The sequence below is a fragment of the Liolophura sinensis genome, chromosome 13 (genome assembly GCF_032854445.1).
Source record: "Liolophura sinensis isolate JHLJ2023 chromosome 13, CUHK_Ljap_v2, whole genome shotgun sequence".
NCBI classification, from domain to species: domain Eukaryota; kingdom Metazoa; phylum Mollusca; class Polyplacophora; order Chitonida; family Chitonidae; genus Liolophura; species Liolophura sinensis.
The window spans coordinates 11,004,134-11,031,037 of NC_088307.1; the positions used below are offsets into that span (position 1 = coordinate 11,004,134).

Consider the following 26,904-nt stretch of genomic DNA (forward strand, 5'->3'; position numbering starts at 1 on the left):
AATTGTTCATGGCAAAGAATTACTTTATGTTACACCGATACAAATGGTTCTACTGAGACTGTGAGTAATTAACTTTGTGTCGTGATATTCCAAGTACTAGCATTACTGATGAACATGCATATTATTTCCACATTAACTGTTACCATTAGTAATGATTTATTTTTTCCGTGTTAACATTTCGACTTAACAGTAATTATTAACTGAAGGTGGATGAATCTAATATCTTGTATCAGCGCGTACAGCGCCACAACAGTTTATGTGCACGACACTTGATCGCTGTTCACTGTTAATATAAACCTTATTGTGTCTTTTACATACGAAGCCTTGTGGGACTTTATTACAGTTTGCCATGCCAAACGCGATTACTTCTTCGATCTCGATTTTCATGCTGCTTTCCGTGGGCGGCGCCATGTTGAACAACTTAATTTTCCTTAGCTATAACACAAGTAAATAGTTCTTTTTTATTTTGGATGTTTTTGATTAATTCAGATACAAGCTGGTGCATGAGTTTTATACAACTGACACAGATTTAGACTCAAGGATTCTAAAAATATTTATTAAATATCTGATACTACTCCATCAGCAATTATTCTCAAATCTGAGGGGAAATCACTACACTGAAGGCGGCCATCTATATATGAGCCTTGTCTCGGTACCGTTGGATCACGTAGAAAGGTATGATATCACACCAAACACAGGACAGTCAGGTTGCACTATTAAACTGATCTCATTAGACCACATTTGTAGCTATATAACAAAAGAAGTTCGTTCGAGATCAGTTGCTTCCCACCAATGTTGAGTGCTTTATGCAAGTGAAAACTGGTATGATGTGGTAAAATGTGTCAGTGTTAGTGCATATCGGTTCCTTCCAGCTATAAAACCTAATGTCGTAGTATAAGTGAAAACATCCGGAGTCAATCGTTAATAATCATTCAAACAAATGAGCCTGTAATAAGCAATTCCTAATTTCCCCTCCTTTACAGGACGGATATCTACAATCTAACATCAAAGGACGCCGAAGACCTTGGTCCAGTATGCAAAGTCAGGCTTCATTTGACAAACAGTGGTACTGATTTGTGGGCAATGAGGCATGTAAGTTTCTTTTATATTATATACGATCAAAAACGGCGGCTATCATTTTCAGTGATCCAGGAGCCTCTCACCAATAGTGTCACTGTGAGTCCAACTGATGCCAGCTGGCTTCTTCTCCGATCGTATGTGAGAAGGTCTAACATCAACTTACGGATGGTCGACGAATTCCCACGGGCTCTGTCCGGTTTCCTCCCATCGTAATGGGGGCTGCCGTAGTCTTAGTGAAATGTTCTTGAACAAGGCGTAAAACACCACTCAAATAAACAAATCAATAAATAAACGATCGGATTTATTTATTTCATTATGGATGGTTTAACACCGTTTCCAAGAATGACTCTTACACATGTCTGTGACGGGGTACTGATTAGCCCATTGTCAAAATGTACATAGGCTGGTTGAATGCAGTTTGGATTTGGAGAGAATGTTTACTTCTGTCTAATTATATAAAATATAGTGCTTCATGCAGATCTTTGGGTCACTTCCTGAAAAATGTGTCAATGGTTTGCTTTTTTTTGTACATATTGTATGATTTTAAGCAAGAGCTTGAACATTAAACATTTTCTTTCACAATCAGTGAAGTTGCTGATTCAGTAACTAGAAACAACAAGTATTCATCGTACGAACAACGAGTGACAACAGATAGACATATACATTTTTTTTTCAAAAACGGCTATCTGGCCTCTTTAGTAGACATGTCACATGCTTTCTTTAAAACACTAATGTTTTGGAGAAAACGTTGGAAATGATTTACTGAAAATGTCAATGTAATAAAAAGGATACCCGCTTGTGTTTAAGAAAAAAACATATGTGTGAATAGTCGTATACATGTAACACGTTTATGGACAACACGTCTGCGTTCAAATAAAAACAGCAATACCTTTGAACATTAAAGCGTGTGTTTTTAGAGAGGAAGCTGTGTATCAATGCTGACTTCCTCTTCTGCCGGTATCCTTCCACCATGCCGCTATAGCCGCATTAGTGTACAAGGTCGCTTTCATCGCGCCTTGAAGTGACGTTATTGAGGTGGTGTTATTGAGGTGGTGTTGTTGAGGTAGCGTCGCGACGTTGAATCCGCGCTATATAGCACGTGTGGTGAATAGGTAAGTGAGCCAAGTTGGCTGGCAGATTATCAACCAATGGGTCCATCGCGTCAAAATGGACCAATGATCGACGTTTGTATATTCCGGCACGAATTTCATTGGTGTTTGCCATGTTGAAAAGTCCGAGTGGTCGGCTGGTAGACTTTGATGTTGGGTTGTTGCACGCCAAAGCGGGTCAATGGGTGTGTTGGATTTTCCCGTTCAGATTTCGTTGACGACGCGTCGCATCCTCTAATGAACGGCGGGCGGGACGAACCAATGAACGACCAGTGAGCAAAACGTCGGCTTTTAATGTTGGGTTGAACAGCTCCGTCGCGCCAAAATTGACAAATGGGCGACGGGTAGACCAAGAAACAAAAGTTTAAGGAACTGGCGCCAGCTTTTTATGGCATTGCTCTAGCCGTTATCAGACGACAGCTATCTAAACACTCTGATGTCCCCGATACAGCTCCATGTTCATGCACTTAAAGAAATGGCGGTCCTACCAAAGACGGTATCACTCTCTACTACTAAACCAACTGGCAAAACTTGCGAACCATGCCAGACATCTCCGCTCTGGTGATAAACGGTGAAGCGGACGACGCCGAAGCCACCGACGATAAAGTAGAGGCGGAGCCCATGACACTCAGTTAGGAGGAACCGGCCTCTCTCGAGTCAGAGCTGGAGATACCCTGACCGAATTGCTGTGGAATTCTTACGAAGTGTCTGTCAGCACCGCAAAGCGTGTGGCCTCAATAAATTTCTTACCACCCCCCACCCCCCCCCCCCCCCAACACTCCCGAGAGTGGGTACAAATCCTAAAGAAATACGCTGTCCACGGTAGGCCAACTCACTCTCGTCCGCACATTTCGCCAGACCACACCTATATATACCCTCGCACATACGCACGGACGACACCATGCTTCGCACCGGCAGCCAGCCACCTCTACACCAGCGACAGGGGAGGTGGGTTCAGAACACTATCAAGAGCACTCCACTTCTACCTCGCAAGGCATGGTGGCATCACATACTGTACCTCACCCTCACCCATACGACACGACCTAACCCAGATTCTCGGACGATGGATGCGCCTTAGGGGCGCCCGTTTACCTGCATATCGTCAGCGGGCCGACATGATGTGCAAGTCTGTGTTCGTGAAATGGCTGGTGGAGTACGCTCAAGCCCCTATCCACTCACCACAGCAACGCGTCGTCGCCTGGTGTGGGGAGTGGCAGCCTTTGTACCCCACGCTACCGGAAGTTCGATTTGAAGAAGGCGTGCCCAGCCCGTCAGTATTCGACTCGTGGGAGTGGACGTTAGTCCTTGTAGAGAGTTTGATGGTTGAAGTGGACGATAGCGTGATGAAGCTCTTTACCAAAGGCAGGTGCCATAGAAATATCAGCGCCGAGTACATTGTGCAAAACATATTCAACAACACCAAAGGTCACAGCCCCATCGGTCTGAAAGCGCACCACTTGATCTGAAACGTCGCGTTTCAGATTACCACGAGTGCCAAACAGATGGCTCCGGGAGAGACGTAGTGCGTGCGCGTGGCGTTTTAGGATGCCACCGCCGAATCTCACGGGTACTTGCTAGTCGACTTCAAGCAGGCCACACCGACCCTCTACGACTCCCACAGCCCATTCAGGACGTTTAGGAAGACGAAGCGTGGTATGTCTTAGAATCCAAAGACGACCCGCACCGCGCTAGGCATAAGATAACCCTGCAGGAAGGCTATTACCCCTAATATGGTGTAGCAATACACCATACGGTTTCGGCAACACCATACGGTTTTCGGCGTCTGCAACAGCTCTTTCATTTCTCTTACAGCTGGATAATGGGGCCGACGGATCTGATACACATTGCTGCCAGGAGCACGCCTACGCCGTACGTGTACGCGGACATTGTCGAGCCACTGCTGCAGCTGGTGACAACGAAAGGGAAGTAAGGCCAGCACATCCTCAACACTTTCTAAACACGTGGAATACATCCCCGTGCAGCGCTAGCGTTTCTCGACATTAGAAATCAATATTAGGGATGACACGGGCCAACCGATGACATTCCATCGCGGTAAAGTGGTGTTGAAACTTCATTTTTGACAACGGGGCGCTTTTGCTAAGCAGACTAGCAGAGGTGGATTACCAGCGTTTCGGAGTGCAGGCGTACAGCGAGGTCACTTGTTCCCGATCAGTCTCGCCAGAATAGCGCAAGCCTTGGTGAAGTCTGCCTTGCGGGCGCTAGGAAAGACGTGAGTTGTGGTACATCGGTGAAGCGCGCCTAGAAATCACACGTTCTCAAAAGTGGTGGACAGTTGTTGGTCAAAGCCGCTCTTATAGCTCAGGAAATGGCGGGGTCGAATGTATACAATGCAAAATATATAATAATAATTAGGCCTATATATAATATAAAATATAAAATCACCCCCGCTTCACCGGACGAAGACGCATGACATTGGAATTTCTCATCACCAACGGGGACGTTGATACTTACTTGGTGAAAATCGGCAAAAGCGATGGAGAGGCGTTGGAGGCCGACAAGAGCGTAGGTCCGACCAACCTGTAGTTCGCTGTGACAAAAGGTCGACGTCTACCTCAACGATAAACTCCTCACTCTTCCATCATCATGTACCCGTTCCGCGCCTTCCTACAGACATTCTTGTTTTACGGTAAGTCACCGCTCACTCCCCAGTAACTTGCGCGCCTTCGCCATGCAACAGATTTTCACATGTATGTATAGGTCTTGGTTTGTCACGATTTTGCCGTACCCGGAATTTCCCTACAACTTCATCGTTTCATCGATAAGTGCCTTGGAAGCGTCAATGTCCCCTTTGTCGATGTGTTTAGTTCGCTCGTGCGAGTACTCCATCACTTGGTAGACATGAGTCACTACCAATCCGTGAGTAAGGTCCATTGCAGTAACAAGGTGGCCGGCAGAATTTTCATGCCGAACATACTCCCGATCAACATTCTCCTCGAAGTGGTATGAGTGCCAGGTCAGCCACTTTTCGGCCAGATGAGTCGCTGTGCCGGAGGGTAAGAACTTCTCCCCCAGTCGAATGTAGTAACCCGCAGGCATGGTTGAGGCTAGGCAAGTACGCAGCCTTCGTGCTAGCTTCGTGTGTGAGATCGTTGTTTAAGGGGTGGTGGAGTGGAAATGCATCTGCCTCCAGCCGAGCGAGGGAGTCTACGTCACTATAGCAAAACTTGCCTTTGGTGACGTCGCAATCGTAGGGTTTAACACACTTGTGGTAACTGTAATTGAAGGCCAAATAATTCCAAATATCCAGAAACTTCAGCTGCGCCGTGCTGAGGGACATGTGATTGTTGTTGCGCCTGATAACACACTACAAATTATCGGAATTGACCAGGTGTGGTTAAAGCTATACTTTGATCAAGTTCAGATCATACTTCCCGAGGAATGGAAGATGGCTGATAATGGCGACGTATTCGTCCCGCACCCGCCGAGTATAAAACCTTTTGGTATCGCTGGGATCGATGTGCTCTTGCAGCTGGACCAGAATGTAGGAGTAATGCTGTGTGAGATAGGCGTTACAGACCTCGCTCATCGTATTGAGGTCAGCCATCATCCGTTCGACGAGGATATGGCGATCACCGGTAGAGGCGAAGCACACGGGCTTGTCCTGGTTAGGTACGTTCTGGTTCACGGTAACCCCAATGAGGGTGTGGTGGGACGTCCATTCCATTGAGCCGGTAGTCCCTTCGTCCAAAGGGGTCAGGTAAGTTATAACATGCTCGGCAAGGGAATATTCCGTCCTGGCTTTTCCTCGGACAAATACCCTGTCCGCCAACTATTCAAAAACCGTGGGTTTGTTGCGGAATACATCACCCATTTACTTGCGGCTCGCAGTGGGTACGCCTTACGAAACGTCTTATGGCACACTTCACACGTGTAATATCGGGCGCATCAAGCCAGGTCCTTGATTTTCCTGAAACGACGATCGTGAAGACTCAAATGCGTGGTGGGAGCCTACCCGAGTAAAGTTTTTCATGGGCACGAGATATTACACTCGTGTTGGTACACAAGTATGATAACCTCGACTGGCCTCTCGACAGCGTCCAGCGCACATCCTGGGAGAAAATGCCTGGGCTCCATCTCTACTACGTCCAGAAAAGCTTGGGGATAATGTCAGGCCTGGTTCTTGCAGTCTCTGGAGTTGTCCTTGCCCAGATGCACGGCCAAACACGAAAATGAATACACCTATAAGGCTCTCTTATGACTCGCTGTGACTAACACGTGCAGTCCCTAGTTATTCTCCAGGTAGAGTGGTAACGTTAACCCGCCCGCAGCGATGAGCTGATCGTAAAGCTTGTGGATAATAAACAAAACGTAAAACGTCCAGGCAAGTGAGGGGGTCAGGGGTGAGTAGATGGGTGAGGAGTGCACTCATGTCAGCTTGACTCCTCATGCGATAGTGGAGGTTGAATACCCGGGAGTTATTGGTGCTAGAGTAAAAGTAACGCGCCGGTCTCCTTGTGGCGTAGGATGTTACCTAAGGTGTAGTTTACGGCGAACGTTGTGGGCTGGTCATCGTTGGTAGCTTTCCGGCACTCGTACATGGCTCCAAGGTCGCTGAACCGGTAGTTGTTCAGGTCCTCCACTTATCTGCCGCGATGGAATTGCCGCGGATGGAATACTGGCGGTTCAGTTGCCTTATACCGCTTGCATCACTACGCAGGATAGCCCGTAGGTTGGAATGGATCGAGTTCGAAATCGCTCTCTTGAGTATTCCGCCTTTTCTTCTTCTTCTTCTTTTTCTTCTTCCATTCGTCCGTCTCTGGACTTGCTGGGGCCCCGCCGCTCGAGCTGGCATCGTCTTGAGTAGTATATGTCGGGGTTCAGTAGCGCCCACAGTAGCAGACAGACTTACCGGTTAATGTTTTATGAGCAGCAGCTAGAACGGCTCCCAGCGCCAAGGGTAGACGTACAAGCGACACCCAATATTTAGGGCCTGCTCCTCCCCTCTAGTGGGCCCCTCCCCTTCACCCATGTTCAGTCTTTACTGCAAGCACGTACATAAACTTGGAGCAATGTATGCTGGAGCATTCCTGCCTCCATCAGAAAGAAGCAGGGGTGTACTCCGACATACACACACAATGGCTACAAATATTTGTGTGGACAGACGGGCTCCTCTGTACATATATAATGGTCCTTGCCTAGATAGACGGACTATGACGTACATACACAATGGCCGCGCAGTAGCTTTGACATTTTGGGGTGCCTGTACGAGCGACATGCCTTGGCGACCGTTGTTTTGGTACTCCCACTGGCAACGGCGCACACCAGCATGCAGATGGGGACACGCAGACAGGTAGGGGGCCTGATTTCGGGCAGCGCGCTTTGTACCCTATGATACCATGTAGAAGGGTCCCCAGGTCTGGCCACTCCATGCTGCTTTTGAGTTGGCACGGGTGCTGATGGGCAATTGTTTCAGATTGTCCGTACTACCCTCCAGACGGGCACCGCGGCGAGGGTGCGCCCACTTTTGGGCCGATTCTACCATCGGCCCCACTTTCTTGAGGTCCATCCAGGTCTGTGTTTGCTGTGTAACCTGTTCCTCACTCGCCTTCGCCGCGGCCGCGTGTATGTAGAGTTCGTCGAGAAGGTAGTCGTCGCCGTCTTCGTCGGCAGATAGAAAAGCTTACACCTCTAGCTTGGCTAGATTGGCCACACGGAGAGCTTTACGCAATGGGGTGGTCCGGGGGTGTGGTATTCGGTCTCTGGGGCAGTGGAGTTGTCCATCCTAGGCTGCGATATAAGCCTGGCGCTTTTTTTCCTTCTGCTGAGTCGTTCCCTCCTCGACCAGGCTGCAGCTCCTTCTTCCCACCCAGGGTTCCACCTTTTTCTCGAGGGAGAAGCCGTGTGCTGGCGTTTCCACGTCGGTTGCAGGCTTTTTGTCTTCGTCAGATGGTTCTTTGAACGACACGAAATCTGGTCAAGGCGAAAAGTGTGCAGGTGTATTCTCCAAGCGCCAGGTCGTACGCTTTCGATGCGTCCTTTGGCTTTGGTGGTCGGGCCTGCAGCAGAGCGGTTTGAGCCTCCAAGCTTTGGCGTTCCTGGCCTGCTTCACCGAGGGTTTGTAGGACGTCATTCCTTTGGTGGTGTGGGGCCGTGGCGATGCGTTTGGGGCTCCAGACGATGGGGTAGTCCTCCTTTTAATGGTAGAGGACGTCTTCCGAAACGTCAACGAAATCCAAACGGGAAAATCCAACCCACATATTGGCCCGTTTGGAGCGCATCAGCTCAGCACCAAACTCTAAGAGCTGTCCAATCCACTTGTTTCACTCATCTCTTCAAACCAGCCATAGAGCGCGGACTTAACGACACGACGCCACCTCAATAACGCATCCACAATGCGCGGCAAAAACGACCGTGTATACTACTAGCCGCCGTCGTACAGGTGAAATGTTCTTAAACACACCGTAGAATATCTACCAAACAACTTTTTTTCTTTCACTGTCAATGAATCAAATTATTTCAGTAAACTGGGATCTCGAGATTATGTCATTGGAGAAGTTAAGCAACTCGTTAGGAGAAACATGTAACGTCACGGATAATTGGGCAGTTACGTCACATGAGGCTATTATACCTATTTTACAAGCTGACCATGAATACCCCTGGTTTACTTTCTCAAAACCTTGAAAAAAAATTATACACATACAAATTACTATAATTACACTATTCCCTTTTCCAACTGGAAATTACTTATCCTCTTGTGATATATCAGACATATAGATAAGTATGGCCATTTTTGTTATCATTATTGAGGTCGCTGTGTGTCCATTTCATGCTGGCTTCATCTCCGGCTGTACGTGGAAAAGCCAGCTCATCGTCGTTGGTTTACACCCGGCTCTGCCAAGTTTCTTTCTGACATAATGCTTTATTTTTGAGTACAGCGTAAAACACCAACTATATAAATAATTCATCTTTTCTTTTCTCAGTTAACAGTACGTCATTCGGCAACAGATGACGTTGGAACGTTCGGCAGGAATAACTGCGCAGATGACAACAAAACTGGGAACAAATGGGTGACATATGAACGTAACGGTAAGTGACATGGTCTTCAACCTTACGATCTTGACACGATCTTCACAAACTGCACTGTGAGTGCATTGTGAATCTGAGTGATATATTATTTGGCACTATTGCAGAAACTGTGTGCCTAAACCCAAAGATGTTTTTTCTTGAACTTATTTACTTATTTGATTGGTGTTTTACACCATACTCAAGAATAGTTCACTTATACGATAGCAGCCAGTTTTGTGGTGGGAAGAAACCCGGCGGAGCCTGGGTTAAAACCCACAACCACCCACAAGCTGCTGACAGACATATTATTCTTAGAAGAAAGGAAACGCTACAAGGAAATGTATATCAGATGATGATCCAATATAAACTGTCCAGGACAACAGAATATCTCCCGCCAAAATTTTCAATGAATTCTAAGATTGTTTGTTTGAACACTTTGGATGTCAGTGACGTCACATCCCTAGTTTTTGAAATTGTTCTTTGTGAATGCAGTCTTGTTTCTGAATGTCTATGCATTTTTAATATAGAAGTCTTTAGTAGAAATTTGTTTTACAATAACAGTATTTTGACCTTGCTACATAAGAAATAACAGTTTTAAAGTGATTTGATAGTTTGACATATCTTAGATCGCTTCGTGACCGCGGGACCTGCAGATGTACTTGCCGGGTATCAAGGACTGTGTTTGCCTTAGTTCGCTTATTCAAAACTCTTCCAAGACTTAATACCACATTTAACTTTAAGCCCAGAGTTGAATTTTATACTTTACCCAAAAATATAAGCGTAACAGTATGTTAATCATCAACTACAACTGCTGCTGTTATACTGTGACTTTTTGGTAGCTGCACAATGGTGGCTGACTTTGGCTAAATTTTTAAACTTAATATATGACTTAATACCAGTATTAGCTAGAACACTTTTCAGCAACTCGACCCTGGTGTTACGAAGCGAATAGCCAGCCGATGGTTTTATTCTACAAAGACTTCAGGATGTTAGTGTTAATCGTGAGGATACGAAGGGGAAGAAGTTACTCCAAATTCAGTTTAACCACAGATTTCTTTATTGTCCAGGTGAACAAAAAACCCTATAACAAGCCGTAAATACAGCCTCACCATATTAATCTGATATATTAACCTCACAATAGTTCTGCTCAATGTGTTAACTCTTTCTCTCCGTATACACATGTACATTTACCCCATGTACTCCCCTGAACTATACTTTTTAGTCAATAAATGTTATCATTGACAAAAGTCAGTTACACTATTAGATCTTAACTTTTTATCCTGATTCACATATTTGTTTTTATTCTGATAACAATTAAAGAACTAAGGCCATGATTGTATTTAGACGTGCGAGCCTAATGTAACACATTACCTGTTAAATACATCAGCAAATGCCCTTAATTCAATAATATTTCTTTACTTTTACTTTCCTTGTTTACATAGCGAAATGGATGTTTACAACCTCTGGATCTTTACATTCTAAGGTACCATAATGGTTTTACTTACAAATATAACACTATAAATTGAGAAAACTGCAGTAATTTAATAGGAATTGAAATAGCAGTTAGTATTAAATCCCATGAATGCCATACGTTAAGTGCTTATGACTATTGTAGTTACTGCATAAACGATCAAAAGAAGATAAACTCTTGTGTGTTGGTTAAACAGTAATACTGTATGACTAGGCTTTCACAATGAAATTGAGTGACAACACTTCTTCCAATAACGTGGTGATTTAAGATGCAATTACATTAGTAATAATAACGTTTCGCAAAACAAGTAGCCTGGGAGCTAATCTGCTTAAATGAATACCATTATAGTAAAATGTTTCTTGAACAAGGCAACCAAACTCACTGTAATCTCTGCAATAAACTTACTTAATACATGTCATATGGACAAAGAACACATTTGAACATATCCGTGTCTGTACACGCACTTTGAAATGTTGTTACAAATCCATCACTTTATAATCCACATTCCATGTACAGTAAAGGCAGACACCGACTAAGTACCAGTACAACATACTTCTCACATCATGAATTACTTAAGAGCATTATATAAAAAACACAAGTTCACCGGTGAGTTTAACCATGTTCCATCCATCACATTTACCTATCTTATCCTGTAATGCAATAAACTTAACATGGAAACTCGTGACTAATCAATAATGGAGCAATATTACACAATGATAACAATTATGCCGTACTAACACCAATACTCTAGTTTACATTACAAAGGAAGCATGAACGTCGGTACATAAACACTTCTAGCCAACTGGACACAAAGTGATTACGAAAGTACATAAATCAAAACGCTTACTTAATACATGTTTCAACGTCATTGCGATGACCGATCGGCGCATTACTGTAGTCTGAACAAACGGTATCAACTAGCCGTCATCAACAGCTATCAAACTACTCAAAGTTTAAAAGTAAACAGCTTGGAAAAGATTGTCAGAACTTCCATTACATTGAATAACAGATAGTCACGTGACCTCAACACATGCTCAGATGAGGCGCTTTGAAGGACAGCAAATCTTAACCGTTACACGTTAAAAGACACTATATCAAGAGCGAACGAATTCCTAGCATGTTCATGCGGTACTTAGAGACAAAAAACACTTTGACACTGAGAGAAATACAGATATTCTTCCAGTTTACTCGCTGCAATCCCGGCGTCGCCCTCCCGCCTACAGCTACGTAGCAAACCACAACAACCCAGAAGCACTAGTAGCAAGGGAGATAACTCTCTACCATCCATCGCATCTATACAAAGTAGACATCCGTTACAGTAGCCTTGCTGTTTTCATAGGCAAAGCTAACTTCCGCCTTGCTGATCGAAAAGAGAAACCACAGTGTATCAGTAGCCTATGCTCAGTATACTTTGCTTGGGTTTACATTGGCCTACTGCATGAATTAAACAACATAATGGGAGTAATTTTGTAAGTTGTTAGGCAATATTGCGAAATGTTTAATTTTCTCCTAAGGTGGGAGAAAAAGGCGGAGACGTCCACAACAATCCGCAGGCTGGTGACAGACCTTCCCAAGTACGGTTGGATAGAAAACCAGCAGGCTAGCGCAGCGTAGTGACCCAGAAGCCTCTCACCAATGCGGTCGCTGTGAGTTCAAGACCAGCTCATGCTGGCTTCCTCTCCGGCCGTACGTGGGAAGGTCTGCCAGCAACCTGCGGATGGTCGTGGGTTTCCTCCGGGTTCTGCCCGGTTTCCACCCACCATAATGCTGACCGCCGTCGTATAAGTGAAATATTCTTGAGTACGGCGTAAAACAACAATCAAAAAAAAAAAAAAAAAAAAAAAAAAAAAAAAAACCAGCAGGAATTCGACATGAATTCGCCCTAGCTCGATAACCGTTATGCTACGGAGGCTGCAATAAATCAATGACGTCACGGATGTGTCCACGCGCACAGTTTGTCAGCTAGTATTATTTCGTCTACATTTCATATATTAAGTCGCATAGGGAAAGCGTTACATATTTCTCATTTACCATTCAGAACCTGCTGATCCATGGAAAGTTTGGGGAAAGTGTAGCTGTGAAACCAGAGTCAGACGACGGTTACCGGATCCATGTAGGCACGCCGGAGGTGTAGATGATGAGATGCCGTGTACACCCGAGGAAAGCGCCTGCGGTAAAATTATATTCCCTGTTGTTTGTATATCAATTGGTAAGTTGCAATGAAGGATAGAGTGTCTGACGAGTTATATTGTAGGTTTAAACACATTCCTTTGACCACTCGTTTATTTCTTACTTTATACTTTACAAACAAAATGCAAGCAAACTTTTAAATGACAACATTGGTACAAGAGTAAAACGTTGGAGGAATTAAAATATTAGAGCTGGCAATATACTACCTATTTCAGTAAAATAAAACAGAAAAAAGATATTATCTAAAACTTTCACAGTTCCCAGTATGAGACAAACATTATGCGAGTATTGCAGTCCAACCCGATTGATTGTGTCGCTGTGTCACGAAAGAAAACGTATCTCATATAATACAAAAAAAATATATCCACAAAACGGCGTTTTTGAGAAAGTAGGTACACGCATACACGGTTCTCTCCCTTGAGCAAGGAACAGTTGGAAGTAGAGAGTATCAGTGGTGATGATACATATTTGTATTTCATTTGTATTTCTCGCTGTACTGAAACGTTTGTCATTAATACGACCTAAGGTTCATATATCAGCGGAGAAAACAGAAGTGCTTGCGGTATTAAAACCTTAGCTCTTGGTCAGGTAAATGGTAAGTCTTCTGCCTTAAAGCAAGTTCCAGTTTGCAACGTCATTGGTCATCGTGGATATGTTGCGGTCAGAACATAGAGGATATTGCACAGTAAAGTTTAAATATATTTCGAGTGAGAGGTGGAAATGATAAAACACGTGACGCGTATTATGACGTCATCCCGCTGACGTCATTTGCTAAGCTCGGGATTTCCACATCATTGCGTGAAATATTCATTTATTTATTTATTTGATAGGTGTTTTACGCCGTACTCAAGAATATTTCACTTATACGGCGGTGGCCAGCATTATGGTGGGAGAAAAGCAGGCAGGGCACGATAGAAAGCCACAACCATCGGCAGGTAAGGTGTGAAATATCAAAATGCAATAACAAAAGTGATACCGTATCTGGTCGTGTGAAATATCACTGTTATCCAGTGAAGGAAATCCCGAAATTTCATCTTCATATAAATAGCAAAATCCATGACCCACTATTTGAGTGTCTTGAAATTTAGACAGCAAATGTCTGGACTGGTAAATAACTTTCTGTCTGATTAAAATGGCGTTTATCTTTGCAGATTTATCAGTATGATAAGGTTTTATTTTCCGTATTTGCATATAAACATTTGAATTTCGTCATTTCAGTAGTAGAATGACTACATTTATTCCTTTTAACTCTAAAAGACTCCTTTTTATGTAAGAAGAGATCGATATTTTCAAGATATACACGATCTGTGTACAACAGAGAAGAGGCTACTGCCCTCGATGAGATTATATACGTCTTCCGTGTATACTAAAACGCCATGCTTTTGACTACAGCGATAACAGAGAGAGGCAAGCGTATAAGCAGAGACTGTTAACGTGAGTTACATTTACTAAATACTCATTACTTTCATAGCGACCACTTTGGAGTTAAAACCAACGACGTTTGGGACCGTAGTTGGCGCCTCTACCACTGCAGAAACCAAAAGTAATTCCAGAGGGAAGAACTTTGTAGCTGATGTGAAGGTGATTGTTCTAATCGGTTCGAGTTTTGGGTTTCTTACGTTGCTTCTGATCGTCGGGGGAGTTGTCTGCTGTATTAGACACAGTCAGCCGTAAGTATGAGCAGTTTGATCTAAACACAATCTTCATCATCATCATCATACTCATGCTCATCCAATAAGCAAGCTTCTCGGTCAAAGCTCGAATCTGATTGGTTAATCCCACTGGCAGATCCAACTAAAGGGAAAATATTACAGTCAACATGGCTGTAGATTTTGCTCTCGTTTCTATAGAAAACAGTATTTCTCAAAACAGCAACGCTAGATATGCTATTTATTATATATCATCTAAATGAAAACAATTGTAAAGTTATTGCATCCTATGACCTGCATACTTAAAGCTTTTAATAACTTAAATAACACGCTTTTAATAACTTTAATTACACGCTCAAAACAGCTGCCGATCGACCTCTCAGTTAAAACAGAAGCATTGCTCTACGAAGGTATGTTCTAAAGGCAAGACTTGCGCTGTTGGACACTTTGTGTTGAGGGTGAGATACATGTATATCCAATATAATGGGGAACAGGTCGGCGTCCGCATTTTGTCATGAAGTATTAAATCAAAAGGGCTCGCCGTAAGTACAAGTCCAGTTTCAGCTGGCTTCCCCTCCGGCCGTGTGTGGGAAGGTCTGACAGCAACCTGTGGATTGGCATCGGTTTCCCTGGGGCTATGCTCGGCTTCTGACCGCCATAATGTGAGCCGCCTCCGGATAAGCGAAATGTAAGTGGAATCCGTGAGCTTGGGAATTGAACTGTGGTCAGATTGTATGACATAATCTGTTTTCTGTGTCTCGCTTCGTAAATTCATTCTTCTTCTCACAGGTCCGCCCCTGCAGTTAACGCCCAAGGAATGCCCGACATTCAAGCCGAAAATTCACTCGTACCTTGTCACGGATTTAACATGCCGGATCACAGCAGGCCTCCGTTACCGGTTCAGTACATGAACCAGGAATTTGAATCGGAATACAGTTATATATGAAGCTGTATACAACGTTTTCAAAAAAATTGTAATCGTACAAGTATTTATTTGCTTGTTAATTATTTATCGCCATGTTCAAGAAGATTACACTTATACGATGGTTGTCAGCTTTACCATATGATTGCAATATCAAGGTACAAAACACATTTTCCACTGGCTTTCACTTAAAAAAATGAATCCGTTAATTTTAACAGAAAATCTCTGGTCTGAGAGATGATAGAATGTGTTCTGTTATTATAACACAATATTGTACCATATAGTATCAACATCATAAGCTGTCGTGTATGTCATATTTAACTGAGATCGAACATCAGACTTTCTGTTTAAGTTTAAGAGAATATTTTTTCACAGTTGCAAAAGAGTTGGATATATCTCTTAATACTTAGCAACTAATTTAGATCACTTTCATTTGAACTGCCACCGCCGGTTAAGATGCTTATCTTCCAATCGAGCTCACCGTTGTAGATATTAACCCATTAGTTCAGGCGCTTGCTTTACAACAATTACGTTAATGGAGACATGGGTTCAATCCCAGGGTCGGCCAAGGAATTTTCTGCCAACCGCTTATGGTTTCGTTGTTGTGGGGGGCTTGGTGGCATTTAGTGATCGACGGAGCTCTTATGCGTATTCCCACAAAACAAAATCTGTTTAATTTAACAGAAAGTCTGTTGTATGAGTAATACACTAGAATACATTGTGTTATTGTAACACATTATTCTGTTAAGTGCAATACACATATTGTATTAATTCAACATAAAGATTCTAACAGATTAGATTATACTAACAGGTCATTGTGTTATAACAACAGAATACATTCCTGCATCACTGAGAAAACAGACTTTCTGTTAAAATTAGCACATCTTTTTTTGAAGGTAGTCTTTCATGAAGTTTGCTTCAGACGAATTGCATATCACCAATAAGGCATATGTAACATGTGAGAAGGTTTGACAGTGACAACGAAGAGCACTCGATTGCCCCAAGTATTCTGGGTTTCTCGTCGATAGAAATGAATACCATCTCGAGTATGACGTTAGACGAAAAATTAGCTAAATCAAATCGGTAGGCTATCTCGCACACATTATAAATGAGAGCTAATTCATTCTATAGCTCAAAAGGGGATACAGCTGCATTTTGGCATTTCCTTAATGCCCGTCTGTTATCAGGTCCTTGGTGATAATAAATTGTGGACTGCGCTCGTGAGGTAGCTCAGGTAGTTTTTACATGACGTTGCTTGGATATACTTGACTTTAATCGCTATGAGGTATATTTTGAACGCCCACAAATACCTGTGTCCCACGTGGGAAATTTCATCAGTGTCTTGACAAAGCCGGGTGGTTTATATCAGAATCTCCCGTATCCTGGTCCAAAACATAATTACTGAAGTCATGTGAGTGGAATAAATATTAAGTAAGGCTTCCAGCACCTATCAGTCAGTCAATCTATCAGCTAACTGACTGGCAATGTGCGCTGTACGATTTTCAAAGGGTTGTGTTGGGTTCTATCATTAACTACAACCATGACCACCGCCATACATGTACATGTATAATTTAAATATTAACAAAACAAAACAACAACCAAATTCTTACTGTACCAGTATGATCCACAAAGGCAACCACAAGTCGACAGCTGTCAACAATATGCCCGTTTTTTAATCAATAGTACGCTGATGGTAGATGGATAGATGGTACGCTGACATTCATTTACTCGTTCATTTAGACTAAACATTTATTTATATAATATGGTGCACGAAGCAGTTTTTCTGTCGTCCTCACTGTTCTATGCTGTTCTTGACATTTGTTTCGCTTGGGTTCCCGGTTATTCTAGGTTGCCTGATAATGAACGAGCAGATAGATTTGCCAAACCAATGCAAAGCCCGCGTGATGTCACCTCTCATGTCAAATAGTCTATATCCGATGCCCTGAATGAAGTAGTGTCATTATCATTTAAATTATGGCAAATTTAGTGGAACGCTTCAGAGAAGGGTCGTTTTTGTCACCTATTTACCCTGTTTTTCAAACAGAAGAAAAGTTTAGTAGAAAAGCAGAAATCTTCTGTTTTCGACTGCGGTTAAGACATCTCCCAGTTAATATCTACTTAAAGGGATCGAAGGTAAGAGATTCAGACCAGTGTAATGTTTGTCAGACTGCAGAGACCATCCATCATGTTTTACCTCCGTGCCCGCAGTACACAGCTCAAAGACAAATATTCCTTTCTCATCTTGTAGACGTTGGAATTGCTCACCGTGCTTTGTCCACCTAAAAATGCATGTTTTTTTTTTAAAGCTGTAGGCAATTATTTATATAGATATTTAGGCATAACATACCTCGGGGATGCTTAGTCCATCAGCAGAATCCTGGTTTATGCTGGAATACAATATACATGTAATTAAAGGAAGACAGGATGATCACAATGTAGAATTTATATTTATAGAATTTTGATAGATTCTAGTCCTAGAGATTTGTGGTATGTGTCGCTAGCTTATACATGCCCGTACAGTGTCAGAGTGACCTTTGCCAGTGTGTTGCTTGTCAAGTGAAGATTTTAATAAAACGAAACGCTATTCGGAGAAGGTTTACTCCAAAGATTGTGATTCCTGGTCGTGGTCGGATAATATTTTAAGACCACTTTGGCTACAGCCAAATATAATCCGATGAAGAGCACATTAAAGGAACGGCTGGTTATGAAACATATAATCCGATTGTACCTATCAAGTTTATCAGATTCTAATGCTCTACAGATTATCAAAGTACCTAATGTAAATAACACTATATGTTTAAAGTTCTAATATCTGCTGAACAAGCCCAAGATCTAATGGTTTTGTTTACTACACCTATTTCTAAGTAGATTGTACCTCTTAAAATGTGCTATCAAGAAAGATTTTTTTTTAAACAGATTTAGATATGAAATGTGTATAAAAGGTGAACTTGATTTGTTATAAAATAGACAAATCCACTTGTGTCTCCCATCCGAGTCGTCTTTGTGTTCATTTCTTAAGACTTCAGTACTAAAGAAAACGGATCCAAAAAAGCTTACAACAAGTAACCGGTGAAATACCCCCCTTTGTCAATTTACCTCAATTAGGATTTTATTCTACCGATATCTGTTTATGTAAATACTTAATCAGTAGCAAATTAATTGCCCTCATTTGTACCATGTCTTTAGCAGTGACAGGTAAAAACAATTGCAGTAATGTTGATCACAATTTTTGGACGTCACAACACATTCCACACGAAATCACATTCACAAGAAGTCATGCTGGCTTCCCCACCGGCTGTACGTGTGAAGGTCTTCAGCAACGTGCGGATGGTCGTGGATGTCCACCGGGCTCTGTCCGGTTTCCTCCCATCATGATGCTGGCCGCAATAGTATAAGTCAAATACTTTTGAGTACGGTGTAATACACCAATTAAATCAATAATTGAATATATTCACACAAATCATTCAACAGTAATCCACACAAGAATCGTTTTGTTATTCGATGATGTCTTTCTTTTACACTCAAAGAATCGGGATTGATTTCAATCCCTAAATACTCGGAGGAAATGTTTTTACCTTGACATTTTCTGGGTTGACTAAAGACAAGACAAGTGTTGAGAAAACACCTACATGCGCTGACTTCTAAAAAATTTTAGATCAAGGTGATATAGATGTCGTTCAGCGGCTGCTCGAGATGCCCATTAAATGTCAATAGCTGAGTCTTCAACGTCCCCTTGCCACCTGGCTCCACCCATTACTTAACAACTTTCAAATAGGGTAATACCATCTTCATTTAATCAAGCTAGCGACGTCTTGCATGATCTACTTGCTTAACTGAGCCACATTAACCCTTCAAAGCCCTAAACTTTCCTTCATAAATATGCATGACTCATTGCCCAATCAGATTCTACCGCAGTTATTGACACTGACGAGAGTTCAAATCAACATGGAATGTGGCTGTAGTGAGAAGTATGCCATGAGTATATTAATGTCACACTAGACGCCCAAACTTCCTGCGCATCGACGTGTAATGGATTATCGGTGTGACGATCATTTTTAGGCAAAATAGGCTCGACAGTAGACGGGCCATGATGCCTACTAGCTGTCTATAGAATAGGTTTCTGAAGACTTTCGTACGTACAGTAACGCAAGGGTGGGTTCGAAGCCTATAGCAGGTATCAAACTTGCAGACAGGAAGATAGGCGATACAGATAATGCTCATGTATTGATTGTCAAAAGCCGAGTCTTCAATGTACCATACCACCTGGGACCACCCAATACCTAATAGCTCCCTAATCAGGTAATACAGTACGGTAGCTGTTAGGCGTTCTCAACAGCGCAAGACGGTCGACTGGGATACCGTTATCACTGGTACAGGGGGAGATAACTCGTTTGGCCATTTTCATAAGTCCTACTGAGACGGAAGATCTCTCATAAGAATGCGATTGTACATGAATGTGAAGAGAAGCAGAGCACCAATGAAAAGCAGTAGACGGAACAGAAGTCATAGCGCCTGGGCAATGGTGGAAAGTTTGCCCAGGAGAACATCACTCTGGTTTTCTTGGCTATAAAAGCAAGGATATGATTGGCCAAGCCTTCCATACGCGTCACTTGAGTACACGAAACACGTCACATGCACACACGGTATACGTCACTTGACCACCTTTTATACATCACTTGAACACCCGGTACACGTCACTTGAACACCCGGTACACGTTACTTGAACACTCGATCGAAACATGCCTCTTGAACATCCGATTGAACTCAAGATATGCCTCACTTGAACACCCGATACACGTCACTTTAACAACACATCCATACATGTCCCTTAAACATCCAATACACATCAGCCGAACACAAGATATACGTCACTAGCACACCCAATACACACCACTTGCCGCACAATGAATGATTCGCGGAAAACAATAGAGCCAGTGCTTATTTGCCGTAAAAACACACATATCATCAGCAAAATACCATAACACTCATGGCCCCAACAAAATGGCAACATATAGCGAATGTATAGCGTTGAATTATAGCCAACTTATCACAGCAAAAGTGCATAGGCCTAGTCTTTACGGTGTATGAGTCGTTCTCTAACATTCGCCTTACATCACGGCCACCACTGGGAAATTTTATACTGAAATCTCAAACAAAGTCGTGGTCCATTGTGTCAGAGTGATGAGACAGGAGGTGATATCAGAAAATACAAAAAAGTTCTGTCTCAACCTGCGTTTTTAATAACACTTCATACATATGCGTTCTGTTTATCTAAAATATACACAACATGATTCCAACCAGCACCTGTCCAATTTAATTGATGAACGCTGATTAAGTAGTTCCGCACGAGGACATCAGTGGTGAGGCTCAGCCATAACAAGCCTACGCGCGTCGCACAGCACTGATGTAATGTGAACGCACAGAACGGCGCATGCGATGTAAGGACTATGGGATGTGTTGAATAAATGGGCCATTACAATAAAAAAATAACTAGCGCCCTCCCCCAATCGACCCCTTCACACACACGAAAGTTCCCCTCCGCCTCCCCCAGTTGACAGTTAGCTGCCCTAAATCTCTGTTTTGTTTCTGTGCTTATTATTGACCAAAATTATAGATTGCTTGCAAACAGTTTTACACGGTAGCCCTGTATGTTATTTTGTCAAGTGCGCAAGTCTCCCATTTAGGCTGGCACCATAAAGAGAATCTACATGTGTTCATCGATGTGAAATAAGATACAAGGATTAGCTGAATAATCCTAACTAATCGACTTAAGTCTCTATGGTGTGTAGAAATGAGGTCTTTTCATACACCGTGTCATTATAGCTACCCAGAAGTCATTTGCGTATATAAGCAGAACTTGGCGAGAGTTGACTCCGGTATGGATTTTTGCCAACGCCTTTAAAAACATAAAAACGCTCAGTTTGTAAACGACGCATTTTTATTCAGATATCATGTTACTGTTGTTATTATTGTCTCTGGTGCTGAAATATGCTACAGTTTGTGAACCGAGAAACTCTGAAAACATGAGGACTTTTCAATTTTCACGAAATTTTGACAATAACGACGTTGCACAAGAGCCATGCAAAACTATATCAGGGGGAAATTCTGGAGAGTACCCAAAGTGTTTAATACGAGGAGCCATGGCCTGTATCTCCGATCCGAACTGCCGGTCATTTGACACAAGCGGTCAAGATCTGCGTTTATACAAATGCACTGAGGGCGACTTTCAGTTAAAAGGTAGGTAAGGGTTAATAACACAACCCGAAAAATGACATGATCCAGTCACCTTAACTTGATACATGCTTTCAAAAAAAAACATTTGCTGCGCTAAGAAGGATTTTGGCCTAAATGATAGGGCACGGTAAGTTTAATGTGGTCTGAAGTTACACATGATCCAGTCAGTTATACATCCTTTCAAAGCAAGATTTGTTGCCCTGGAAGTGTTTTGGCCCAAATTGCAGTGAACCGTAAGTTTAATATTGTCTAAAATTCGACATGATTCATTCAGTTTTACTTGATATACCCTTTCAAAACAAGATTTGTTGCCCTGGAAGGGACCTTGGCCTAAATTGCAGTGAACCGTAAGCTTAATATGGTCTGAAATTAGACATGATCCAGTCACCTTTACTTGATACATGGCTTCAAAACAAGATTTCTTCCCCTAAAAGAGACCTTGGCCTAAATTGCAAGGTACAGGAACTTTAATATTGTCTGAAAATAGACATGATCTAATCAGTTTTGCTTAATACATCCTTTGATAAAACAACACCCTGAGCCTTTTCGGCTATATATACCAAAACCTACGATATTTTGTATTCCAGTCAGATTGTGAAACTGCAGTCAGAAAGAATTCCATGAGAATATCTACAATGAAAGCTTTAATGACAGACTTGAAGGGAAAAGGGAAATTCTGCAGCAACACCCAACAAATTCAGGGAACACTGTACCTGTTGGACAACCTGCTAGACAAAAATAATAAGAAAATGGTCGGGAATGAAGTTGTAATTGCCCGGACTCGTCTCATCGTATATTCTAGGGTGTGTATTAACATCGACAATTTCAAAATACGTGGTAAAACACTGCAGACGAAACTCTGAAGTCAAGATTTTACGCGACCAAGTCTCCTGAACTGTGCCAAACATAGCAACAATTTATTACAATTTACAAGCATAGTGTGGGAAATCAGTGGCGCTGTACTGTGTATGTATGTATCGTATACCATTTCTTGTATAAACATGCAGCATGCGATATCTACCTTTCAGTGTTTAAATATAAGTTTTTGTGTATTAAGTACTGGATATTACACATCGTGTATTACACACGTCTCTCTCCCCGACATCACGGGAATATGCTGACTACTTCTATTTCAATGAAACTATCTTTCGATATTTTGTATATTTTTGGTCTTTGCCGGAAAATGAGTGTACATATTGTTTTACCGGTTGACGCCCTGAACAGTGATTGGTTAATTCGCTGATAGTTGGACAGATCTCGTCCATATAGTTCAATCAAAATTATACCATCACCTACCAGTAATAAAAAAGAATTAAACGTCGGGGAAACATGGTTAAATTCCTCTTGGAATACACATCAGGACTACCACCGGTTTTTGTTCCATTGTGATAACGTCTCACGATTGACAATCTATTTTTCTTGCAAGAAGAAATCCATTGGAATTGTCTTCAGCTAGTGAAAGACACCCTGTCAAGCCTTCTTGTTTGGAATGATTTAACTACAAATCGGATATACTACCAGTGGAATGCTTCCAAAGATGCGCTAATATGCATAATGGCAAGGCTGTGGCCCATGCAAAGCTTCTTTTGTCTTCTGTAGAGAAGGATTACGCTTACGATCTATTGTCTGGAATGGAAGGGAGCGAACAGTATGTCTATGAAAGGAAAGTCTGGACTAAATCCAGCCAAAAACACATGCAATCAATCGCTTGGAAAAGCCTGCACAGTGCTCAGTGAGACTACAGCATCTGTTATTGTGCTAGCAAAAGCTCTTGTAGGAAGTGACTTACAAGAATGTCACGGAAGTGTCGAGCTTAAGCCTTCTTGAAAACACCAACGTTTTTCCCGATACAGTTTATCACTATTGTAGAATAATCTCCAACAAGCGAAAAGTGTTGTTTCAAAGGGCAACTTCCTCGGATTCAAAAATGTCAACAATAAGGTGATATAGATTGTTTTCATACTTCTGCTTCAGAAAGGAACTCTGTTCAGAACGGAGTAGTTTAGAGATAAACGTTAGTTTTCATATTGGAAATCTTGTACCGACTCAACAGCACATTGGTGTGCAGACATGTATCTGTTATGCCAGAAAGTGGTAGAAAACATTACGGACCGACTATGTGTGAAAACGGCAACACCGTTGATCACATCCAAATAATGAAATTATGCGACGTTATCGTTGTACATGTACATCATCTTTTACAAAGTGTCATGCGTCCTACATCGGCATGTGTAAACCAAGTCTCCCTACGAGGTATAATAACATTGGATTGTGCTCAATGAGGAACTCCTAAAACTCTTTCCCGTCTATATCAAGGCGGTCCAAAACCGTGAACACATTTGTTCTTTCCGTTATTACGTCCTCAATTATGGGTGTGTATGTGGTCATAAAAAATATAGGAAACACACACGCATTGCAATGTACAGAAGAACACGATCCGTTTAATTGTCATTTGGACCCTTCTGCTCGTCCTTGAGTCTCCCATTAATTATTGAGAATTCAAACAGAAATGAATTTGTTTGCATCTAGTTCGCTGTGCATTTCGGACGTGGTCTCCAAGACTAACGAGGTATTTTTACAATCACGTTCTCGACAACAAAGAAACATAGCAACCGACATTTCTTGAACTCTATCGTGCTACTTACAAAATCAATTCTTGTGTTAGAAATATAAATCCTCCTTGTTGGCTAATACTCAGTGGGTTACAATGTAACAATGAGAAGGTGACCTTCCGATCATTGCTGCTCAAGGTTTAATGGCTTGACAGTTTAGAGGTATACCCGGTTTGACAATTGGTTCCTCTCGTCAAAAAGTGAGTAAATGTGAAAATACCATCTTCCTGACACTCAGCAATATTTATGTACTCAAGGTTTGTGGTTTCAGTTTGAAATAATGTAGTGTTCGCCTATGATAAATGGTTAATGCCTATGCCAATCTTTGCCGGCCAGAACCAATAACAATAAAACAGTTTCCAATACAAATCATATAACATAGAGTTTCCGAACACATAATTGTCAGCTAGTAAAGGACACATTTTCGATTCCATTCCAATAGTTAGCATTCTCCATTGACGAGATATGTTAATCTGCTGGGTACAAGCTCTGCCTTGAACAGAAAATTTGTAAATTGCTCCGCACCCACTGTATGCTGGACGCTTGGGGCGATTCACTGGTCAACGTCTCTCGACGCTGAGGCCGTTGTAACGTTCTTTGAAGGCCGATTGTCATCCACCAATACGACGTGCATACTGAGCCTCACACGCAGGAAAGCTGGTCAGTAATTTGCCAAGTGTCGGTGGTTTTATCTGTGTACTATGGTTTCCGCAATCCAGAATCATAATTTAGTATTCTGGCTTGTGTTTACGTGCATACGCAATAATCCCTCACTTATACGAACGAGATCAGGTCCATTGATGCAGAGAGGAAACCAGTGTCCATAGAAAGTGACCACCTCCTCCCAGGTACCCGATAAATACCCAAACTTAAATTTGCAGTCGATCTAGCCAGAGCTAGACTAAAGTTTATGATCTCATTACAGTCAGTTTACCAATGGCTGCGGACAGAACAACGCTCACGGCGAAGGAGCCAATGAGATGACTTAATAAATGAAGTTCTTTTCTGACATTTCTGACATAAACGAACATTTCTTAATTTGTTGAGCAATGCGTTAAACGCTCACTTTTCAGTCAAACTCTCTTGTGTGAAACAGTCAAGCTATTAATATATGTATGCATGTATGCTTGGGGTTTTTACGTTGTACTTCACATTTTTTCAGTCACATGTCGACGAGGAATCATTGGATGTATGAACATATAGTATGTTCTGGTCACAGGGCGAGCTAGCTCATGTCGCCAAAGCGCTGGCAATGAAATATCATGCCGAAGACAGAAGAGGTGACACCCCACCCACATTATACTCACACCAAGCCAACCGTTCCTGTTTCCATGACCCAATCTCCCAGTACTGAGCGCCAAGCGGTGAAGCAACCATTTTTAAAGTATGTATTATGGCCCGACCCGAGTTTGATGCCAGGTCTCCCGATTTCGAGGGGATGCCCTAAACCTATGAACCGATTCCTCAATAAATCAGTGTGACTTCTAATGTATAGCGTTATGTTTTTTTTTCCAGTTCGGTGTCCCTGTGGAAAAGGTATGCTTTATATAAGCCACTTAGATATATGTTATACAGCCAACTCAACAGACCTCACGTGGAACCAGGCCAACGACGCCTGCGTAGTTAGCAGCGGGCATCTGCTGGATCTCCACACCGAAGAAAGATTCTATGGATTTCTTCAAGCGTTCAACGATATAGGTAAGCTTGCAGAGGTTCCGATACAGGTAGGAACACGATTTTTGCAAACCATGGGCTCTTCGAATTAGTACAATGAAGTTTAAAACCTCCTGCGACAAGGATGCTATCCTTTGAGAAATTCCATCGGATTTGGCCGAATACATGTAGGCCTACATGTAGCTGAGAAGCATCTTGGCAAACATCCTGACAAACATCCCAATTCTAAGACTAAAGCTTTGAAAAGCGCATTCGATATACACATTCGTGTACCAGCTGTCAACCAATAAGGATGTTCTAGATCAATAATTGCAAGGTTAATCCCCAAAACGACGCTTATCACAAACCACCAGGTAACTAAGAAAGCACATGAAGTGCGAAATTAGGACGGAATTATACAAAGAGAAGCAGTTAACAGTTTTCACTGCGCTTTTCAATTTCCAAAAGGATGTATAAACACAAATCACCCCAGAACTAAGAAAGTAAGTAAAGTACGAAATCAGGACCGAGTCATGAAAAGGGTAGCAGTCAGCAGTTGGCAATGGTATTGAAAAAGTGCAAGGTATGTTGTAGGAGAATGAGTGAAATCAGCATTGAATTCGTGATGTATCTGTTTACATAAATGTGCCAGATAGTTTTTTATATCGAACGTGACGATCAAATTCAACATAATAAACATACTGCCCCGAACACAATTTGAATTTTGCTTGTAATCATGTCCGTGGGATTTCGTTAGACTATCCATTTGCAAAGCAGGCGAAGAACGCAACTATACATTTTAATATTTCAACAACAATGTAACATGTTAAACAGTGGCAACAGCGTAACGTGTTGAACATGAGCAACAATATAATGTGTTAAACAATAGCAACTTTTGGGATCACGGCATTAACAGAGTAAGGTACAAAGAAGCAGATATGTTAATTACAAATTATTA

The 26,904-nt window shown here is 42.2% G+C and overlaps 1 protein-coding gene across 1 annotated transcript in view; it reads right to left on the reverse strand.

Annotated features, from left to right (window-relative positions):
- Positions 1 to 7,932: 7,932 nt before the first annotated feature.
- Positions 7,933 to 26,904, reverse strand: part of LOC135480852 (uncharacterized) — a 49,308-nt gene continuing 30,336 nt past the window's right edge. Inside the window, exon 6 of the mRNA XM_064760782.1 lies at positions 7,933 to 8,120. Within this exon, the coding sequence (XP_064616852.1) occupies positions 7,933 to 8,120 (188 nt within the window). The remainder of the gene's footprint in view (positions 8,121 to 26,904) is intronic.